Consider the following 21,652-nt stretch of genomic DNA (forward strand, 5'->3'; position numbering starts at 1 on the left):
GTGTACAGGAGGGGAGTAACAAGCCTTGTGAACTGGGTACAGGAAGGGGAGTAACATACCTTGTGAACTGGGTACAGGAAGGAAGTAACACACCCTGTGAACTGGGTACAGGAAGGGATTAGCATACCTTGTGAACTGGGTACAGGAGAGGGAGTAACATACCTTGTGAACTGTGTACAGGAGGGGGAGTAACATACCTTGTGAACTGGGTACAGGAAGGAAGTAACACTCCCTGTGAACTGGGTACAGGAAGGGAGTAGCATACCTTGTGAACTGTGTACAGGAAGGAAGTAACACACCCTGTGAACTGGGTACAGGAAGGGAGTAACATACCTTGTGAACTGTGTACAGGAGGGGAGTAACAAGCCTTGTGAACTGGGTACAGGAGGGGGAGTAACATACCTTGTGAACTGTGTACAGGAGGGGGAGTAACATACCTTGTGAACTGGGTACAGGAAGGAAGTAACACACCCTGTGAACTGGGTACAGGAAGGGAGCAGCATACCCTGTGAACTGGGTACAGGAAGGGAGTAACATACCCTGTGAACTGGGTACAGGAAGGGAGTAACATACCTTGTGAACTGGGTACAGGAAGGGAGTAACATACCTTGTGAGCTGGGTACAGGAAGGGAGTAACAAACCTTGTGAACTGGGTACAGGAAGGGAGTAACATACCTTGTGAACTGGGTACAGGAAGGGAGTAACATACCTTGTGAACTGGGTACAGGAAGGGAGTAACATACCTTGTGAGCTGTGTACAGGAGGGGGAGTAACATACCTTGTGAACTGGGACAGGAAGGGAGTAACATACCTTGTGGACTGGGTACAGGAAGGGCGTAACATACCTTGTGAACTGGGTACAGGAAGGGGAGTAACATACCTTGTAAACTGGGTACAGGAAGGGGAGTAACATACCTTGTGGACTGGGTACAGGAAGGGAGTAACATACCTTGTGAACTGGGTACAGGAAGGGAGTAACATACCTTGTGAACTGGGTACAGGAAGGGAGTAACATACCTTGTGAACTGGGTACAGGAAGGGAGTAACATACCTTGTGAGCTGGGTGTGGGAAGGGAGTATGGGGGGTGGGGGTAACATACCTTGTGATCCTGGTGCAGGAAAGGAATAACATACCTTGTGAACCAGGTGCGGGAAGGGAATATATAGAGAGGGGGTAACCTACCTTGTGAACCGGGTGTAGGAAGGGAGTATATAGAGAGGGGGTAACCTACCTTGTGAACCGGGAGTGGGAAGGGAGTATGGGGGGTGGGGGTAACATACCTTGTGAACCTGGTGCAGGAAAGGAGTAACATACCTTGTGAACCGGGTGCGGGAAGGGAGTATATAGAGAGGGGGTAACCTACCTTGTGAACTGGGTGCGGGAAGGGAGTATATAGAGAGGGGGTAACCTACCTTGTGAACTGGGTGCGGGAAGGGAGTATATAGAGAGGGGGTAACCTACCTTGTGAACCAGGTGCGGGAAGGGAGTATATAGAGAGGGGGTAACCTACCTTGTGAACTGGGTGCGGGAAGGGAGTATATAGAGAGGGGGTAACCAACCTTGTGAACCAGGTGCGGGAAGGGAGTAATCTACCTTGTGAACCAGGTGCAGGAAGTGAGTATATAGAAGGGGAGTAACCTACCTTGTGAACGGGGTGTGGGAAGGGAGTATATAGAGAGGAGGTAACCTACCTTGTGAACCGGGTGCGGGAAGGGAGTACGGGGAGGACCGTGGACCGAGGTCTATGTTGTTCATTGTGGGCATCTGCATGCTGGCTGGAGACATCGCCTTGATCCACCGCCCCGCACTGCACTGGTCAGTATCTGAAGTAAGGAGAATAGCATCATCTTACACCACATGCAATCTTCTTGAATACTTGTTATATAAACTGATTTCAATATTTATCATATAAATAGGTTTTAATATCCATTACATAAGCCAGATTTAATACTTATTATATAATCTGATTCTAATGTTTCATATAAATAAGTTTTAATATCCATTACATAAACTGGATTTAATATTCATTATATAAATTTGTTTTAATATTTATTATAATTCATAAATGATTATTTGATTGTTTAAAAAAATAGTACGAACATTATTATAATCACATTAAAAAAGCAGTTTTTTGCAAATCACACTAAAGTTAAGTTTGTTTTGTTTAACAACATCACTAGAGCACACTGATTAATTAATCACCAGCTATTGGATGTCAAACATTTGGTAATTATGACTTGTAATCATCAGAGGAAACCTGCTACATTTTTCCAATAGCGGCAAGGGATCTTTTATATGCACTTTCCCACAGACAGGAAAGCACATACCACGGCCTTTGAACAGGGAAGCGTTCAACTGACTGAGCTAAATCCCTCCCCAGCACACTGAAGATGAAATATCATGTGGAATATCAGCAGAGCATCTTAACACTGTAAACTTGAGCCCAACCAAACAGCAGAGCATCTTAACACTGTAAACTTGAGCCTAGCCAAACAGTAGAGCATCTTAACACTGTAAACTTGAGCCCAGCCAAACAGCAGAGCATCTTAACACTGTAAACTTGCGCCCAGCCAAACAGTAGAGCATCTTAACACTGTAAACTTGAGCCCAGCCAAACAGTAGAGCATCTGAACACTGTAAACTTGAGCCCAACCAAACAGTAGAGCATCTTAAAACTGTAAACTTGAGCCCAGCCAAACAGCAGAGCATCTTAACACTGTAAACCAAACAGTAGAGCATCTTAACACTGTAAACTTGAGCCCAACCAAACAGCAGAGCATCTTAACACTGTAAACTTGAGCCCAGCCAAACAGCAGAGCATCTTAACACTGTAAACTTGAGCCCAGCCAAACAGCAGAGCATCTTAACACTGTAAACTTGAGCCCAGCCAAACAGTAGAGCATCTTAAAACTGTAAACTTGAGCCCAGCCAAACAGCAGAGCATCTTAACACTGTAAACTTGAGCCCAGCCAAACAGCAGAGCATCTTAACACTGTAAACTTGAGCCCAGCCAAACAGCAGAGCATCTTAACACTGTAAACTTGAGCCCAGCCAAACAGCAAGCATCTTAGTAGAGCCAAACAGTCATTTAACACTGTAAACTTGAGCCCAGCCAAACAGCAGAGCATCTTAACACTGTAAACTTGAGCCCAGCCAAACAGTAGAGCATCTTAACACTGTAAACTTGAGCCCAGCCAAACAGTAGAGCATCTTAACACTGTAAACTTGAGCCCAGCCAAACAGTAGAGCATCTTAACACTGTAAACTTGAGCCCAGCCAAACAGCAGAGCATCTTAACACTGTAAACCAAACAGTAGAGCATCTTAACACTGTAAACTTGAGCCCAACCAAACAGCAGAGCATCTTAACACTGTAAACTTGAGCCCAGCCAAACAGCAGAGCATCTTAACACTGTAAACTTGAGCCCAGCCAAACAGCAGAGCATCTTAACACTGTAAACTTGAGCCCAGCCAAACAGTAGAGCATCTTAACACTGTAAACTTGAGCCCAGCCAAACAGCAGAGCATCTTAACACTGTAAACTTGAGCCCAGCCAAACAGTAGAGCATCTTAACACTGTAAACTTGAGCCCAGCCAAACAGTAGAGCATCTTAACACTGTAAACTTGAGCCCAGCCAAACAGCAGAGCATCTTAACACTGTAAACTTGAGCCCAGCCAAACAGTAGAGCATCTTAACACTGTTAACTTGAGCCCAGCCAAACAGCAGAGCATCTTAACACTGTAAACTTGAGCCCAGCCAAACAGTAGAGCATCTTAACACTGTAAACTTGAGCCCAGCCAAACAGTAGAGCATCTTAACACTGTAAACTTGAGCCCAGCCAAACAGTAGAGTGTGGCAGTGGCAGTGGCACTCACTTGGTTCTTCCTCTTTGATGGTTTTCACAGGAACGGGTTTCCAGCTGGCCGTCTGATCAATTGTCACCTCCTCGAACTCCGTGTTGTTCAGATTGGTCAGGATCCCCCAGATGTACTGGTCAATCTCCAGACCTTCCAGCAACGCAGTCTTACTGTTAACAAATAGAAACTCATTAAATATAACACATTAACCCAGTCCTACTGTTAAATAGAAACTCATTAAATATAACACATTAACCCAGTCCTACTGTTAAATAGAAACTCATTAAATATAACACATTAACCCAGTCCTACTGTTAAATAGAAACTCATTAAATACAACACATTAACGCAGTCCAACTGTTAATAGAAACTCATTAAATATAACACATTAACGCAGTCCTACTGTTAACAAATAGAAATTCATTAAATATAACACATTAACCCAGTCCTACTGTTAACAAATAGAAATTCATTAAATATAACACATTAACCCAGTCCTACTGTTAAATAGAAACTCATTAAATATAACACATTAACGCAGTCCTACTGTTAACAAATAGAAACATTAAATATAACACATTAACGCAGTCCTACTGTTAACAAATAGAAACATTAAATATAACACATTAATGCAGTCCTTCTATTAACAAAACACACACAAACATTAAATATATAGACAGAACTTCACATATATTGTTTTCGCTTCCTATTTATTGCACAAGTTTATTTTGTGTAGCAGTTGAGTGGTATGTTCTTGCCCAAATAAACGAGTGCAGTAAATAGGAAGCGAAAACAACATATGTAAAGTTGTATATTTATTACATACCTTCTTTTATTTTTTTACAAAAACATTTAATTTAATGTCACAACTACTCTTTCTAAAATTATCCATTAATTAACCCTCCTTTCATGATTTACTTAACGTGGATACGTGGATATTCAACACAGTAAAGTTCTATACTGAGATATGTGAACATTCAACAAAGTAAAGTTCTATACTGAGATATGTGAATATTCAACATAGTAAAGTTCTATACTGAGATATGTGGATATTCAACACAGGAAAGTTCTATACTGAGATATGTGGATATTCAACATAGTAAAGTTCTATACTGAGATATGTGGATATTCAACATAGTAAAGTTCTATACTGAGATATGTGAATATTCAACACAGGAAAGTTCTATACTGAGATATGTGGATATTCAACACTATTTGAAAGTGGTGCTGTGATTTCTTACTTGCAGACAGGACAGCGCCACGTTCCTCTCTCGCAGTTCAGTTGCAGATAGTACTCCAGATCAAAACACTGCAAATACAAAGATATTTCACGGTTTTCATCAAGTATCATTTAGATCTCAGAAAGTAAAATCTGCAATCAATGAGTCGAGTCGAGTCAAGTCACATAAAATATACCTAACAAAAAAAAAAGCTAAATTTCTTATTATGTATCTTTCATCATTTTAGTTATACTTTCAAAAAAATACACTACAAATTGATCTTAAATGGTGTAGCTGAACCAACTGCATTTTGTAAAGTAGTGAAAATAGACAAATCTATTGAGCAATTACTGTAAACTGTGTAACCAACCAATGATGTCTTTTTAATAAGTAATATCACCTAGTAAAATAACAGCTTCCACTGTAGGTATAACCCTGTTTACTGAAACCACTATTATTTCAAAAATATTTTCGGATACTTCACAGAATATTATATAATAAAAATAGACATTTTGTTATCTCAAGTAATCGAGGACAAAATAAGACATTATCAAGAGACAAAACCAACAAACACGTTACATAGAAAAATGATTATATTTAACACTGACAATAAATTGTTACTTATAAATTGTCAAAATTGGTAAGTTAATTAAAATACTGGTTAGCAGTATAAAATATTTGTATAGCAACAGAAATATAAATAGTTATTATGATTGGCAATGTAGTACTAGAGCAAACAAACTAGACAGAAAGACTAAACATATTAACAATACCTGTATGTGTTTACAGTCATGACCTCTGGCCGGTAGCGTTATCCGTCGGTACGTTATCGGACATTTCAGAGACACTTTGATTGCAGTTTGTTCCACCCCGTCTTCACCATTCATCGAACTATTACTCGTTGGCACGTTCGTAAAGTTTCTTTTGACTGAAAACAACAAGAAAATGAACAAATAAATATTTTTAAAACCGTATTTGAAATGAAATCTATTTTAGTATAACTGAACCAGAGCCTGGTATGAATGTTGAGAGTTCAATATTAGGCAGTAGTTGGCCATTCTGGCACCAGCTGTCATTTCATCGCCATCTACTTTCAAATTGTCTTACATACTTCACTGCACTCAGCGGAGATGGCCACCTACTTTTCTCAAAAAGTCCTTTAATTGGAAAGATAATGAGCATACTTATATATTACATGGTTACAAAACAAATTCTTGTCTGTATGTTTTTTACTTATTTCACCTGAGTTCCACTATAATGGTATGCAAAAGAATGTGGTGTATGCTGTCCTGTGTTACAGGAGCACATAAAAGACATCTTGCTGCTAACTGCAAAGAATAGCCTGTGTGGTGGCAGTAAGTTTCACCTTGCAGACTAAGTGTCGGTGACATACGACCGATACCTCACAGCATCTGAGTCAACAATTTACCAAGGTGTCAACCTCCATGCCAATCGTTATTAAGAGTTACATCCCTTGTACTGCAACCTGCAGTGAACAAGCTGGCTGTAGAGTGATGCTGCTGAGTGGTGGTATTTGTGGACATGTAGGCAAACACGGCCAGGTTTAAATCAATATAAACAGGCAAGCGGTTGTTTGTAGAGACCGAGTAGACGACAAGACACAACCGATTCACAGCTCAACAACCGTTTCAACGGTTAACTCTTCCACAACAGCCAAAACGTTACAGTATGTCTGCTGCATCAAGAAAACATTACTATAATAATGACTGCTTTTCTCTCACTGATAACAGTCGGGGGCGGAGGGGTGGAGGTTAATGAGAAACAACCTCCAGATATGGAACACTAAATGTTGAATGATTCTAGCGAAGACTGTTTCAAGTCCATCGCTGTGTTTTATTTGTATTGAACACATTCCAATGAAATTCTCAAACACTCAAGTCCATTTAATGTAGCTGGATGTGTTTCAAGATATTATTGATCAAGTGTGCACTAAAAGCAAATGTCAAGCAGGGTAAACGGTTGTGCAACAACAAAAATCACTTACTTCAATAATGTTTTTGGAGAATATATCGTTTTAAAAAACATTAATCATAATCAATGTTTCATTTGAAAATGTACTTTTTAAATCTTTATTCTTATGAATATTATTAATTAACAGTTTATCAATGAATGAATGACAAATTATATTTATAAAATGTTTTTGGAAATATCTAAAAAGCACTGTTACAAATGTATTGCAAAATAAACTGTTATAAGGTGTGAAAATGTGCGACTTACTCTTGGTTATGCAGTGTTCCGCAGGCAGTAAGCGTTTTCGCATAAGGCCCTGTAACACAGATCTGATACTCGGTCGGTGAACCAGTTGTAAGACAAACAGATGAGACTGAAATAGTAAATAAAACAATGACTATTTACCAGTTGTATAACAAACATGAGAATGAAACACATGCTTTTAACAAATCAAAATGTTTTATGTACACGTTTAAAAAACGTCCAATTAAACTGAAATTATTTATAAGAAACAATGTTCATGGAAATGTTTTATTTAATGATGCACTCAACACATTTTATTTACAGTAATATGGCATGGGACAATGTTCATGGAGGAACAGAAGTACTATAAGTGGGTCTGCAGAAAATTTCACCAAATTATCTATTAAGCTTCAAAAACTGTAGAAACCCAGTTATCACTGCAACAAAAACTGTAGAAACCCAGTTATCACTGCAACAAAAACTGTAGAAACCCAGTTATCACTGCAACAAAAACTGTAGAAACCCAGTTATCAGTGCAACAAAAACTGTAGAAACCCAGTTATCACTGCAACAAAAACTGTAGAAACACAGTTATCAGTGCAACCAAAACTGTAGAAACACAGTTATCATTGCAACAAAAACTGCAGAAACCCAGTTATCACTGCAACAAAAACTGTAGAAACCCAGTTATCAGTGCAACAAAAACTGTAGAAACCCAGTTATCACTGCAACAAAAACTGTAGAAACACAGTTATCAGTGCAACAAAAACTGTAGAAACACAGTTATCATTGCAACAAAAACTGTAGAAACCCAGTTATCACTGCAACAAAAACTGTAGAAACCCAGTTATCACTGCAACAAAAACTGTAGAAACACAGTTATCAGTGCAACAAAAACTGTAGAAACACAGTTATCACTGCAACAAAAACTGTAGAAACCCAGTTATCACTGCAACAAAAACTGTAGAAACCCAGTTATCACTGCAACAAAAACTGTAGAAACCCAGTTATCACTGCAACAAAAAATGTAGAAACACAGTTATCAGTGCAACAAAAACTGTAGAAACACAGTTATCATTGCAACAAAAGATCAATTAACACTTGAAATTATTTTGCCAAATTAAAACAAAATTTGCCATTTGTTTTTAAAATTTGCAATTGACGAGTGCCAGAGCTAGCCGTGAATTGAGTGACTGTTGTACAATGAGAGTGAATGGACGACATACACAGCAGCAGGCGGTGACGGTGATCTGTATGGTGTTACGGCCCGGCTGGCACACCTCCTTCAGGTACAGCGGTTTGTGTGACGACTTGTTCTCCCCACGCTCTATCGTCAGTGGGTTCGCGTTCACGCTCACCGTCACAGACGCAGGCCAGTTCGTGTTCATCTGACGGTCTTCATGGTGGAAACATTTCAACTGCAGCTCCAGATCAGACCTGAGAAAGTAGTCAGATTTTGAGTTAGTTTCTCTTAATATGAAACATCAATGATTAACATCCATATCAGTGTTTGATTTAACTGACTCCCATAATAACAACAAAGTGAAAGCAAACGGTTTGACTGATAAAACCATTCCCCTTCTTTATTCTTCTAGTTTCTCCGTTCTAATCTACCTAAAAATATTTATATTCTGACAGGTTAAACATACAATATTTTTTCAACACTAAATGCACATCTTGTACTTTCTAAAATGTCAATGTTGACCAGCTAATATTTCAGTTGTACAATGTATGGAAAGGTCTTTATATAGGCTATGCCTGTTGACCAATCCCATCTGTTAATATAAACAGGGATAAATATTGTTTAAACCATAATAAGAAACAGTTCTGACTAACCTCCACATCAGTTTGACAGAGAGAAAAACAACTAACTTCCATATCAGTTTGAAAAACAGAAATATGACTAACATCCACATGAGTGTTTGATAGATGGACACATGACTAACATCCACATGAATTTGATAGATTGACACACGACTAACCTCCATAAGAGAGTTTGATAGACTAACATCCACATGAATTTGATTGACACATGACTAACCTCCATATGAGAGTTTGATAGACTAACATCCACATCAGTTTGGTAGACAGACACACGACTAACCTCCACACGAGTTTGAATGACTAACCTTCACACAAGAATTACTAACCTCCACATGAGAGTTTGATAGACTGACTCCCGCAGGTGGAAGACATGGTTACTGACAGCCAGGTTGTGCTCCAGTCTGAACGGTGGCAACACAACGCCGTCACGCACGGGAAATGTCAACCGCAACTCGTCGTTCTCTGAAATACATAAACAAGCATGTAGAAAACTTGGCTGGTTTTCTTTTTGTTCATTAATACTTATCCTGACCTCTAACCAGTGGTACTCTCCCTATTTCAATACACTGGTAGGAACATTCCACACATCTTCTGTTGATAATATATTAACAAATAATTCAACATATAGTAAGTCACATACCCTATTTCTTTTATATTTAATTGAACATGTGCAAGTTCAGCAATATCATGAAATTTGTGTGATTTTCCTAATGCCAGTCTCTGTACCTGTTGACAAAATGCATGACGACCAGATAGGGCCCTTATCTGTGTTTAACTTCTATCTGGCAGATAAAACTGAAATGTTGGTATAGGAGTATTAGGGTCTATCCAGATTTAACTTTATATGCCCATTATGCATATGGGTGCAAATGTAATTGTACTGTATTGAAAACGGGCCAGTCATGCTAGATATACATGGGTACGTAAAACATAACAAAGCATTAAACACAAGAAATTTACCTTTTTTGATAGGTAGCTGTGGTTTGAAGTCTCCAAAGTTTGGCTTAATGTCTCCAGTGGAGTACCCTGGAGGCACTGCCCCGGGGGTCATGGGAGGGGTGGGGTTGCCATGGATCGGTGAATAGGCAGGCTGCTGTAAGGAGAAAAAAAACATGGGTATGTCACAATACTTTTATTACAGCAAATACCAATAAAAAAACTTTAAAAGTTGTTTTCACTGAAACCACCTTAAAATTAAATGTACATTTTGAAAAATATTCAACATTTGGTCAGTATAAAATTAATATCTTCAGGAGAATAAAGAAACAAAAGTAAATACCAATAAAAAAAAATATGGAAGTGAATGCTACTGGATAAATGAATGAATAAATGTATAATGAAATTCAAGCAACCCCCCCCACCCCACCCCCCAAAAAAAAACCCATCAGCTACTGGGTGACAAAGTATGGAGTTATCCTTAGGGTAAAAAATTAAAAAGTAATGTTTTAAAAATTTATTTTAACTTATAATGTCTACTAAAGTTTTTATAACTTAACAATTTTTATATTATTATATTTTTAAAAAGTTTAAAAGTTAAATCTTTAGATACATTTTCTTGAAACTGGCCCATCTAGAATGAGGTAACCTGCATTTCCAGTACAAATCGATGAACATTTTAAAGTTGATTTTCTAATACTTCAACAAATAATGACAAACAGAAAATATTTTGAAAAGTTGCCAGCACAGTTTATTTAATTTGTGAAATGAAAGTGTCTGTGCTCCACACAGTGCGGTCAGATATAAAAGAGGAGAGTACAAACAAGACAACAAGTTATTTCTGTCGCAAACAAAACGCGGGTCAGCCCAGTACACAGCGCTCAACGTTTGTTTGCCATCTCGGCTTTGTTGTTTCACTTCCCGCAGGTTTGTTCGAGATAATTTTAATCCACAGAAAACAGTTTCAGCATATTCAAATTTTTTTTAAAGCAACAAGAACAAAAAGCAGAGTATTTTTAAAATGACCTCAGATGTGGTACATTTGTACAAGAAGTGCACCATGATGTTTTAATGACCAGTTTTGTCAGGAAGACTTCAGATTTTTTTTTGATTTTATTCAGTTACGGTTCAAGCATGCTGTCCTGGGCAAACACCAACTATTTGAGCTGTCCGAGGATATGGGTCAGTGGTCAGTGGTCAGTGAGGGAGAAGCTGATGTAGTGCAAGTATGTGTCTGCTAAAGCTTTAACCACTGGACCACCAAGGCTCATAGCAACGGGCTGTTCCATAATTAATATGGCAGGGTTCGAAATTAACAGGGATCCTGAGGCAAGAGCCACACAAAATACACAATATGCTTTCTGGTAATCTATTTCACGAGCAGCCTTTGATTTCAGTTTTAAAGTATTGTACAACTAAAGAAGTTATACCAATACTTGCTGTTTAGAGCTGCTTTTCAATTTCTAGTTTTTCCTTCAAGAATAAAATGTAAGAATCAAAGACTACTTCCTAGTCCACATAATGATTTTTCAGCCTTCACATCAGACATGTGACATCTGACAGACATCATACCAATTATTTTAAATATCAAGTATCTGCATATAAGACAAATAAAATGATATTTTGTGGGTCGGTTTATATAACAAATTGCCCCTCCTCTTCCCCCATTGTGATAAATTGTGGGACAAACAGTGGTACTTATCAAGTGACTTAAAGATCCTAAACTGACCAACAAACATTGCAATCAAGACACTAAATTAACTGTGCAGTGAGACCTGTAACGTTATCAATGTTTTTTTACTAGTGACATAAAGATACTAGATTAACCAACACTAAATTAAATGTGCAGTGAGACCAGTAAAATTATCAACATTTTCTTACTGTATTCACCTGTCCAGAAAACTGATTGAATCCAGGTGGGGCCTGGCCCGGGGGTCTGCTGGGTGGGTACTGGTTCTGCGTCATGTAGGGGTTCTGGGTGCTGGGATAGGCCCCGGGGCCGGCAGGCCTCATGCCCTGGGGAGGTCCGTATGTGGGTGACGGTAGAGGCTGCTGTGTTGGGGGGAACTGTGGTTTCCCGGGGAACTGCTGGTGGTTATAGGGACTCTGGGGACCAGGAACAAACTGAAATTGAAAAACACAATCCACTGCATCAAGAGATGTTAAAACAATATTATGCATGGGTAATGTATATATTAAACACAATCCACTGCATCAAGAGATGTTAAAACAATATTATGCATGGGTAATGCATATACTGATGGAAAGAAATAAAGGATCACACAGATAGCAACAAGAAATAATGACTGCATCAAAAATCAATTCATATTGTCAGAAGTTGACTGGGAACATATAGGCAGCACATTCAACACTACAGACATTCAATGCAACATAACAACTTAGTATGAAATACAGACATTACTACGTTAGTTGTGAATTCAATTTGGTCTACAATTCGATAATTTTTTTCCATCAGTATATATTAAACACAATCCACTGCATTAAAAAACATACCAACAATATTATGCATGGGTATTATATATTAAACTGAGGCTACGATTTTGCAACTTTCTAAAAAAAGTCATATTTATTTTCTTAATTATTTATGCATTTTACAATGTCTACTTTTATCAGTATTATATATGGGCAATATATTATCACTGGTGATGTGAGGTTACCATTTCGCAAACCTTGAAATGGTTATGAACCATCAAAGTAAATTCAAAGAGAAAAAACACAAAGATGTCCTTTAAAGCAGTTTACCCTCATTTCTGGTCGTCCTGGTGATTGTAGTAGCAGGAATGCAATACCAATTTAAAATTCTAAAAACTTAATTGATCTTCAATATTTTAAGGTAAATAAAGGTAATTTTTCAACATTTAAATCCAGTCTTAATTCATAAAAATGATTTTGCAAACAAAACGAAGCTAAAATCCAATAAGAAGCAGAAAAATCATGTGTATAATTGTGTGTAAAATAGAAAGGTGCAGACCTTTGAAACTAGGGTCAGGACCTAACTAGGGTCAGGACCTTTGAAACGCCGGTCATGACGTTTGAAACTAGGGTCACGGCCGTACTACATATTAGAGAGATCCAAGCTATGGGGTTGGGGGGGGGGGTTTTCCCAATGATGAGTATCGTTTCTGTAAGCTACTCACATCGACCTGCGTTCCGTTTGGGTAGTGAACCGGCTGGCCCCGCTTGGCCTGCAGGAACTGATGCGGGTTCGGATATGGGGCCGCCCGCCGTGCATTGTACATATTCATATTTGGCATATTCACTTTGGTTGGCATGGGACCAGGACCCGGGCTTGGTCCCTGTCCCATTGGCATGTGACCAGGGGGGCGTTGCTGCATGCCAGGGGGGTACTGGTTGTTGTAGAGCTGGTGGCCTGGCTGCATCTGTAAGAACAAACACGCTAGACGGTCAGAAAAAAAGGAGAATACATTAATAAAATCAAGATTCCATCAAATTAATTTTAAAATGTGGAATTATTGTTAAATCTGTAATAAGCAGTCACTTAAGAAAATATATTCTTTACAGAGGTCAATATGTATTTTAAACCTAAAGCTTGTGACAAATGGAAAATTATTTCACATGGGACATAACTGATAGTAACTGGTAGCTCATTTATTATAATATCTGTATATGACAGTAACGTACCTGCATATGTGCATAGGTGTTGTTCATACTCATGATCATTTGAGTAACTTACCTGCATGTGGGTAGTTGTTGTTCATACTCATGTTCATTTGAGTAACATACCTGCATATGTTGGTAGTTATTGTTCATACTCATGTTCATTTTATTAACATACCTGCATATGTGGGTAGTTGTTACTCATGTTCATTTGAATAACATACATACATATGTGGGTATTTGTTGTTCATACTCATGTTCATTTGAGTAACATACCTGCATATGTGGGTAGTTGTTACTCATGTTCATTTGAATAACATACATGCATATGTGGGTAGTTGTTGTTCACACTCATGTTCATTTGAGTAACATACCTGCATATGTTGGTAGTTATTGTTCATACATTTGAGTAACATACCGTATATCTTCGCCTATAAGTTCGATGTTTCACATTTTAATAACATACCTGCATATGTGGGTAGTTGTTGTTCATACTCATGTTCATTTGAATAACATACATGCATATGTGGGTAGTTGTTACTCATGTTCATTTGAATAACATACCTGCATATGTGGGTAGTTGTTGTTCATACTCATGTTCATTTGAGTAACATACCTGCATATGTGGGTAGTTGTTGTTCATACTCATGTTCATTTGAGTAACATACCTGCATATGTGGGTAGTTGTTGTTCATACTCATGTTCATTTGAGTAACATACCTGCATATGTGGGTAGTTGTTGTTCATGCTCATGTTCATTTGCATGTTCATCTGCTGCTGCTGATTCTGCTGTTCTTGCAATGCCACCATGCTAGCCGTTGCAGTGGCTGTTGCTGTGGCTGTGGCGGCTGCTGCCACAAACGCTGCTGCCGTCAATGCAGCTGGTGGTGCAGAGTATTCACCAGCGGCAGTACCAGGGGGGTTCGAACCAGGAGTATTCGGGGTTGGAGGATACCCACTGAAGTTATCACTGAAAAAATACAGATATCACAAATTAGATCCACATAAAACCTAAATGGCACATTTTTAAACTACGGCTATTTGTTATCTGACATACGATTACATTGACTTTCTTAATTTCCATGCAGCCCTCATAATGAAATAATAATGTTATGAACACAACATCACAATATGTGTAACTGTCAGTCCATGAAGATTCATTCTGCAATTCAAGATTTATTGTGTTCACTGATTTCTGCATCATTTATTCAGGTTTAAGGTTACAGTTGTCACACAATAGTTAAGTTTCATTTGTTTAACGACACCACTAGAGTAGATAGATGTATTAACCATCAGCTATCAGATGTCAAATATTTTAGTCTTAGAGAGGAAACCTACTACAATGTTCCATTAGTGGCATGGAATCTTTTATATGCACCATCCCACAGACAGATTAGCACATACCATGGCCTATGATATACCAGTTGTGGTGCACTGACATGGATCAATCCTAGACCGGCCGCTTTATGTCCTGCCCAATGTGACACAATAGTGTAATACACATAGTAACAAATTTCAATGTTTATTCTCTTAATTCTCCGCTTTTTAAACTCTGCAAAACTAATACATATAGTAACAAATTTCAATGTTTATTTTCTTAATTCTCCGCTTTTTAAACTCTGGAAAACTGACTAGATTTAACTAAATGTCCATGAAGCAACGTCTATGTTTGTAACCTGTGATCTATGGTAGAAACATTCTGGTGATTTAAAAACACATAAACACATGTAAATTTAACTATCTGAAGATTTTAAATAATCAAGTTAATAAAACCACAAACATTGATTTTTGTTTCTTTTTACTGTATTATGCTGTGAGTAGACAATTCCTACTGTTGCTTTTTAAACATAACTATCTGAAGATTTCAAATAACCAAGTTAATAAAACCACAAACATTGATTTTTTTTCTTTTTACTGTATTATGCTGTGAGTAGACAATGTGTGTTATTGCTTTGTTACGTCAATAAAACACCTGCTTAAATACTAGGTCTGTAAAAGGTAATGACTTTGTCAGTCACAGGTACTTCCGCACTCACTGAATGGTTGTAATGAGAGCCAATATGTAAATTAATAAGCTACTTTAAATGTCAAGGTTTCAGAAATTATTTTGTTTTCGAAAGGATTCAGAAAATATTTTTGTTTTCGTAAAAATCTTAATAACAAAGATAAAACCTTACAAAACCAACCTTGGTTGTGGATCTTAATTATGTACATAGCGAAAACTACATTTATGTTAGATACCATTTATGTTACGAGTTGTTTTAAAACGTATCGAACAAGCAAAAGCGAGTTGGATACGTTTTTAAACGAGTTGTAACATAAATGGTACCTAATGGACACAAATGTTGTATTCTATTTCTTACATATCATGAAAAAACTGTTTTAAAATAAATTTAAATGCCTTTTCCAATGAACACCGATTTATGGCCCTTCAACAATTTAACACTTGGCCGTGGATCTTAATTAATAAGATATCTTCAACAATTTAACACTAAGACCACATTTTTCAACCCACCTTGGCCGTGGATCTTAATTAATAAGATATCTTCAATTTAACACTAAGACCACATTTTTCAACACACCTTGGCCGTGGATCTTAATAAATAAGATATCTTCAACAATTTAACACTAAGACCACATTTTTCAACACACCTTGGCCGTGGATCTTAATTAATAAGATATCTTCAACAATTTAACACTAAGACCACATTTCCACCCACCTTGGCCGTGGATCTTAATTAATAAGATATCTTCAACAATTTAACACTAAGACCACATTTTTCAACACACCTTGCCCGTGGATCTTAATTAATAAGATATCTTCAACAATTTAACACTAAGACCACATTTTTCAACCCACCTTGGCCATAGATCTTAATAAATAAGATATCTTCAATTTAACACTAAGACCACATTTTTCAACCCACCTTGGCCATAGATGTTAATTAATAAGATATCTTCAACAATTTAACACTAAGACCACATTTCCACCCACCTTGGCCGTGGCTCCCTCCTGTATTGCTGGGGCATCATCTGACCGGGGTACGGAGCTCCCTTGTTGATGCCCGCGGTGCCGGGAAAGCCCTGCGGTTGCTGGCTGAAGTGCGTCCCCGACATGGTGGTGTTGGTGAAGCCAGGCCCGGGGGTATTGTGCGTGAAGGGTGCGGTTTGGGTGGTGGGCGTCACCCCCCACACCGTCGTCACCACGGACAACCCGGGCTGGCCACTGTTTGGTCCTCCCCATCCTGCACTCGGGTCACCACTGGAAAACAACAACAAGTTTTAAAATCACTTACGTGATTGTGGAAAATAATAAATGATTTATTGTTTTACTCAATTAATTTCGTAGAAGACAACATGCCTCTAAAACCAGTAATATTGTTTGTCCATCACCAGGCATGGGGGGGGGGGAGGGGGGAGGGCACACACACACACATATATATATAAATATATATATATATATATATATATATAAACCATTGCTGCTGCTGCACATGTCCCCCTTGCCATCCTGCTTCCTATGCCAGTGATCACTCACTCAAGTTTTCCATAAGCCATTTTCCATCGGTGCATTTACATCACTTAGTTGGTCAAAACTGGTTAACAAAATTTGGGGGGAAATCCTGAAATATGTGTTTTAATTTTTTCTAAGAGGCCTGGGCTTATATTGTCAAAGCTATCTTAGCGCTACGAAATCTTATAACTATTGTAGGCTATGACATCACTACAGCACATGCCACAGTGATGTCATAGCTTACGATGATATGCAGTGTTAAGATATCTTTGAAAATATGGACCCTGGTTAGAACCGGTTAAAAAACCAATCCCAGAATGGATCCACCAAGGGATTGGATCCCACATCACAGAGCACTTTGGGGCAAACATTCTACCAGCTAGCCTAATCCTGTCTGAACCTTGAAACTGTTATGTAGGAGTACATTCATAAACTCACAATTGCATAACTCACAGTGAGGCTAAAAATAATATTTAGCACAGGTGAATCACAAATCTAAGTTATGTGTCTATATTACGCATTGCCATTAAGCAAAATCAGCAAAAACTTTTTTTTATATATATACTACTCAAAAGAATTTAAGGGTCAAAAATTTATAACCAAATAATTTTCAGAGTGTATTAGATTGATGATGTAAACTACACCAAATTTTTTTTTATTATTATTCCATATTTACAAAAAAACACAAATAAATGTCACTGTATACAAGAAAGTCACATGACATGCTGTCAAAGTTGAAGGTTATCAAACATGGATTTTACACATTAGAACATTTGTTTAATAGTGTGTGAATCCACCCCTGGCGTGAATACACTCGACACATCGTTGTCTCATGCTGTTGCCTAATTCGTCCCAGGCGTCTCTATTGGGGACAAGTCAGGCGAATATGCTGGCCAATCCATCCTGGCGATACCTTGTTGTCTGAGAAAGTCCGTTACCACCCTGGCGCGGTGGGGTCTGGCATTGTCATCCTGCAGAACTGCCCCGCCGCCAATCTGCTGAAGGCCTGGGAGAACCAACGGCCGGATAATCTCATTCAGATAGCGGATTCCATTCAGATTGCCATCCACCACATAGAGCGGGGTCCTGTGGTGGATAGAGATGCCGCCCCACACCATGATGCTGCCACCACCGAACCGGTGACGTTGTCTAACGTTAACGTCAGCGAAGCGCTCCCCAGGACGTCTGTAGACACGAACCCAACCGTCGATGAACTGGAGACTAAACCTGGACTCATCAGTGAACATCACTCGACCCCACTGAACACGTTGCCACCGCAGATGAAGCATGCACCAGTGACGTCTGGCCGTTCTGTGACGTGGTCGAACAGCCTGGCGACGGCAGCGTAGATTATTGGCTCTCAGACGATTGCGTATGGTTTGATCAGACACTCGAGTTCCAGTCGCAGTCCGCAGATTGTCACGTAATCGGCGTGCAGTGGTTGTGCGTTGACGCAGAGCCATATTGGTGATGTAGCGGTCCTCTCTATTTGTAGTGCTTCGGGGTCTTCCCGAACGTGGACGATTTCAAACAGAATTCGTTGCTTGGTACCGTTGCCACAGTCGGCCAACGACACTCTGACTGACACCAAGTCTCAGAGCAACATTTCTTTGCGTACTGCCATCCTGAAGCCAAGCAATAGAGCTTCCTCGATCTTCGATAGTCAGTTGAAGTCGTACCATTGTTGAATTTGGAGTGTGCACCGTACACGAACGCAAGCTCCAATTATACGGAAATTCAGCATTGGGAACATGGAATACACGTGCAAAGCGTGCAAATGAAGCGCTTTGTGAAAAAGCAAGTTATGGGCACTTAGCAGACCTTTCGCTTTCGCCCTAATTTACGTGCAAATGTAAGCATGTTTTCACCATTAGAACTAGTCGACAGTGTCAATGACAGTGGATTTTAATTCATTTATGGGTTGCTTAGACCCACTTTCGTCAAAATGGAACAATACCATGCGTGACATTATGGTCTAGCTAATATAATTGACATTCAGAAAATAATGTCCAAAATATCGTCTGACCCTTAAATTCTTTTGAGTAGTATATATATATTTATTTTTTTACATCCTCACATTGAAGCCACACTTTTCCCTTCGATCAAAAAGATCTGTTTATAAAAATATAACAGAAGAAAAAAAATCAACAAACAAAGAAATAAAACATCCAACACTTGAGAAAATGAATCTAAATATTTTATACCCTTACACACACTTTTCTTATTACATGAAACAAATCTCACACCTATAGCTATCTGGTAACAAATATTAACTGAGTAAAAATTAATGAAAAAGTCAAAGTGTTAAAAGTGATATTTTATAAATCAGTTATTGTTCTTTCAAGTTTGACCCGGTGTACAAACAGCCAGATTCAACATCACACATACCCAGTGTTAATTGTAACAAAAACAATCAATGACATTGTGGCTTTGATCTCTGTATTCAAACAAATCCAGGTCAAGAGGTATTTAAGTGTTTCAATATTCCTCAATCAAAAACGTTTTTCATAAAAGTATGCATTCTTGTTAAACCTACAACTGCCCAAGTGGCATGAAGCTCCACTTTGTAAAGTGTTTATAGCAATTTGAACCAATGTAAATTGAATAAATGAATGCATGGAAGGATGCATGGAAGGATGCATGGAAGGATGAATGGATGGATGGATGGATGGATGGATGGATGGATGGATGGATGGATGGATGAATGAATGGATGGATGGATGAATGAATGTTTAACAACATACCACCACAAAAATACATCAGCTATTCCCTGTGATGAATGAGTGAATGAATGAATGAATGAATGATTAATGACTGTTTAATGACACCCCATCACAAAAATACATCAGTTATTCCCTGTGATGCCTAACTAAGACAGGTTTGTATTCAACTTGCACTAGGCCACTCGTTACAAATTAGCAGCAAGGATTCTTTTATATCCACATAGAACGGAGTACACAGCACATACCAGAGCATTTGATATACATGCTCCAGCCAGACTATTCAATGTATGAGCATGCCAAGTGTGGCATTCACTCTGGCATGAGTTGTCATCAGTACTAAGATCAGAACCAAATATCTACCAGTTAAGAACTGTACGATTTGAATGATTTAACTAAACATGTATGATATACTTTTATTATCCATATTTTTTTAATACTTGCAGATTGCTTTTACTGCCACTGATTGGCTGGCTTTAAAACGACGACATTTGGTTAGTTGTTTGCTATGAGCAGAATTTTACTTTCATTCATTTAACATTTCCATTCACAAGTCAAGATTAGACATAATGTTATACAATCTGCACAGATTTACAAAAACATTTTCATTTATTTGTTTCATAAACATTAAACAGCTTATTTTTATCAGCAGTGGTTACAACAGTACTGAAAACTATTTATTTTTAAACACAATCACACTGGTAACATTTTGTATTATACACATCTGATTGAAAAGAATGCTGCTATGTCATTATAAGTTAAAAAGTGACAGTGGGTAACAAAGATAATTAATCCACTTAAGTGAGTCGTAACCATGGTTACAGTCGAGTCAAACATGGGTTAGTCAAGACAGTTAAAAGAATCAAGCATGGGTTACAGTCAAGTCAGTCAAGTATGGGTTACAGTCAGTATGGTTAGTCTAGTGAGTAAAGCATGGGTTACAGTTTAAAGTCAAGCATGGTTACAGTCAAGCGAGTCAAGCATGGGTTACAGTCGAGTCAGTCAAGTATGGGTTACAGTCAGTATGATTAGTCTAGTGAGAAAAGCATGGGTTACAGTTTAGAGTCAAGCATGGTTACAGTCGAGTCAAGTTAGTTAAGCATGGGTTTCAGTCGAGCGAGTCAAGCATGTTTACAGTTGAGTCAAGTGAGTAAAGCATGGTTACAGTAGTCGAGTGAGTAAAGCATGGTTATAGTCGAGTCGAATGAGTAAAGCATGGTTATAGTCAAGTCAAGTGAGTAAAGCATGGGTTAGTCGAGTCGAGTGAGTACAGCATGGTTTAGTCGAGTGAGTAAAGCATGGGTTACAGTCAAGTCGAGTGAGTACAGCATGGGTTACAGTCGAGTGAGTACAGCATGGGTTACAGTCAAGTCGAGTGAGTACAGCATGGGTTACAGCTGAGTGAGTACAGCATGGGTTACAGTCTTGTCGAGTGAGTAAAGCATGGGTTAGTCGAGTGAGTAAAGCATGAGTTACAGTCGAGTGAGTACAGCATGAGATACAATCGAGTGAGTACAGCATGGGTTACAGTCGAATCGAGTGAGTACAGCATGAGTTACAGTCGAGTGAGTACAGCATGGGTTACAGTCGAGTCGAGTGAGTAAAGCATGGGTTACAGTCAAGTGAGTACAGCATGGGTTACAGTCGAGTCGAGTGAGTACAGCATGGGTTTTAGAGTGAGTTAACCATGGGTTACAGTCGAGTGAGTACAGCATGGGTTTTAGAG

The 21,652-nt window shown here is 38.6% G+C and overlaps 1 protein-coding gene across 6 annotated transcripts in view; it reads right to left on the reverse strand.

Annotated features, from left to right (window-relative positions):
* Positions 1-21,652, reverse strand: part of LOC121379375 (zinc finger MIZ domain-containing protein 1-like) — a 241,183-nt gene that overhangs the window by 11,006 nt on the left and 208,525 nt on the right. For 5 of the 6 annotated variants that reach the window (XM_041507963.1, XM_041507959.1, XM_041507960.1 and 2 more), the window contains 12 exons: positions 16,688-16,954; positions 14,413-14,662; positions 13,212-13,454; positions 11,935-12,177; positions 10,078-10,210; positions 9,444-9,579; positions 8,520-8,730; positions 7,318-7,423; positions 5,853-6,007; positions 5,101-5,168; positions 3,878-4,029; positions 1,693-1,824 (listed from right to left, as the gene is read on the reverse strand). In XM_041507963.1, coding sequence (XP_041363897.1) covers positions 1,693-1,824; positions 3,878-4,029; positions 5,101-5,168; positions 5,853-6,007; positions 7,318-7,423; positions 8,520-8,730; positions 9,444-9,579; positions 10,078-10,210; positions 11,935-12,177; positions 13,212-13,454; positions 14,413-14,662; positions 16,688-16,954 — 2,096 coding nt within the window. The remainder of the gene's footprint in view (positions 1-1,692; positions 1,825-3,877; positions 4,030-5,100; positions 5,169-5,852; positions 6,008-7,317; positions 7,424-8,519; positions 8,731-9,443; positions 9,580-10,077; positions 10,211-11,934; positions 12,178-13,211; positions 13,455-14,412; positions 14,663-16,687; positions 16,955-21,652) is intronic. The other variant, XM_041507961.1, reaches the window with a different exon arrangement.

The sequence above is a fragment of the Gigantopelta aegis genome, chromosome 8 (genome assembly GCF_016097555.1).
Source record: "Gigantopelta aegis isolate Gae_Host chromosome 8, Gae_host_genome, whole genome shotgun sequence".
NCBI classification, from domain to species: domain Eukaryota; kingdom Metazoa; phylum Mollusca; class Gastropoda; order Neomphalida; family Peltospiridae; genus Gigantopelta; species Gigantopelta aegis.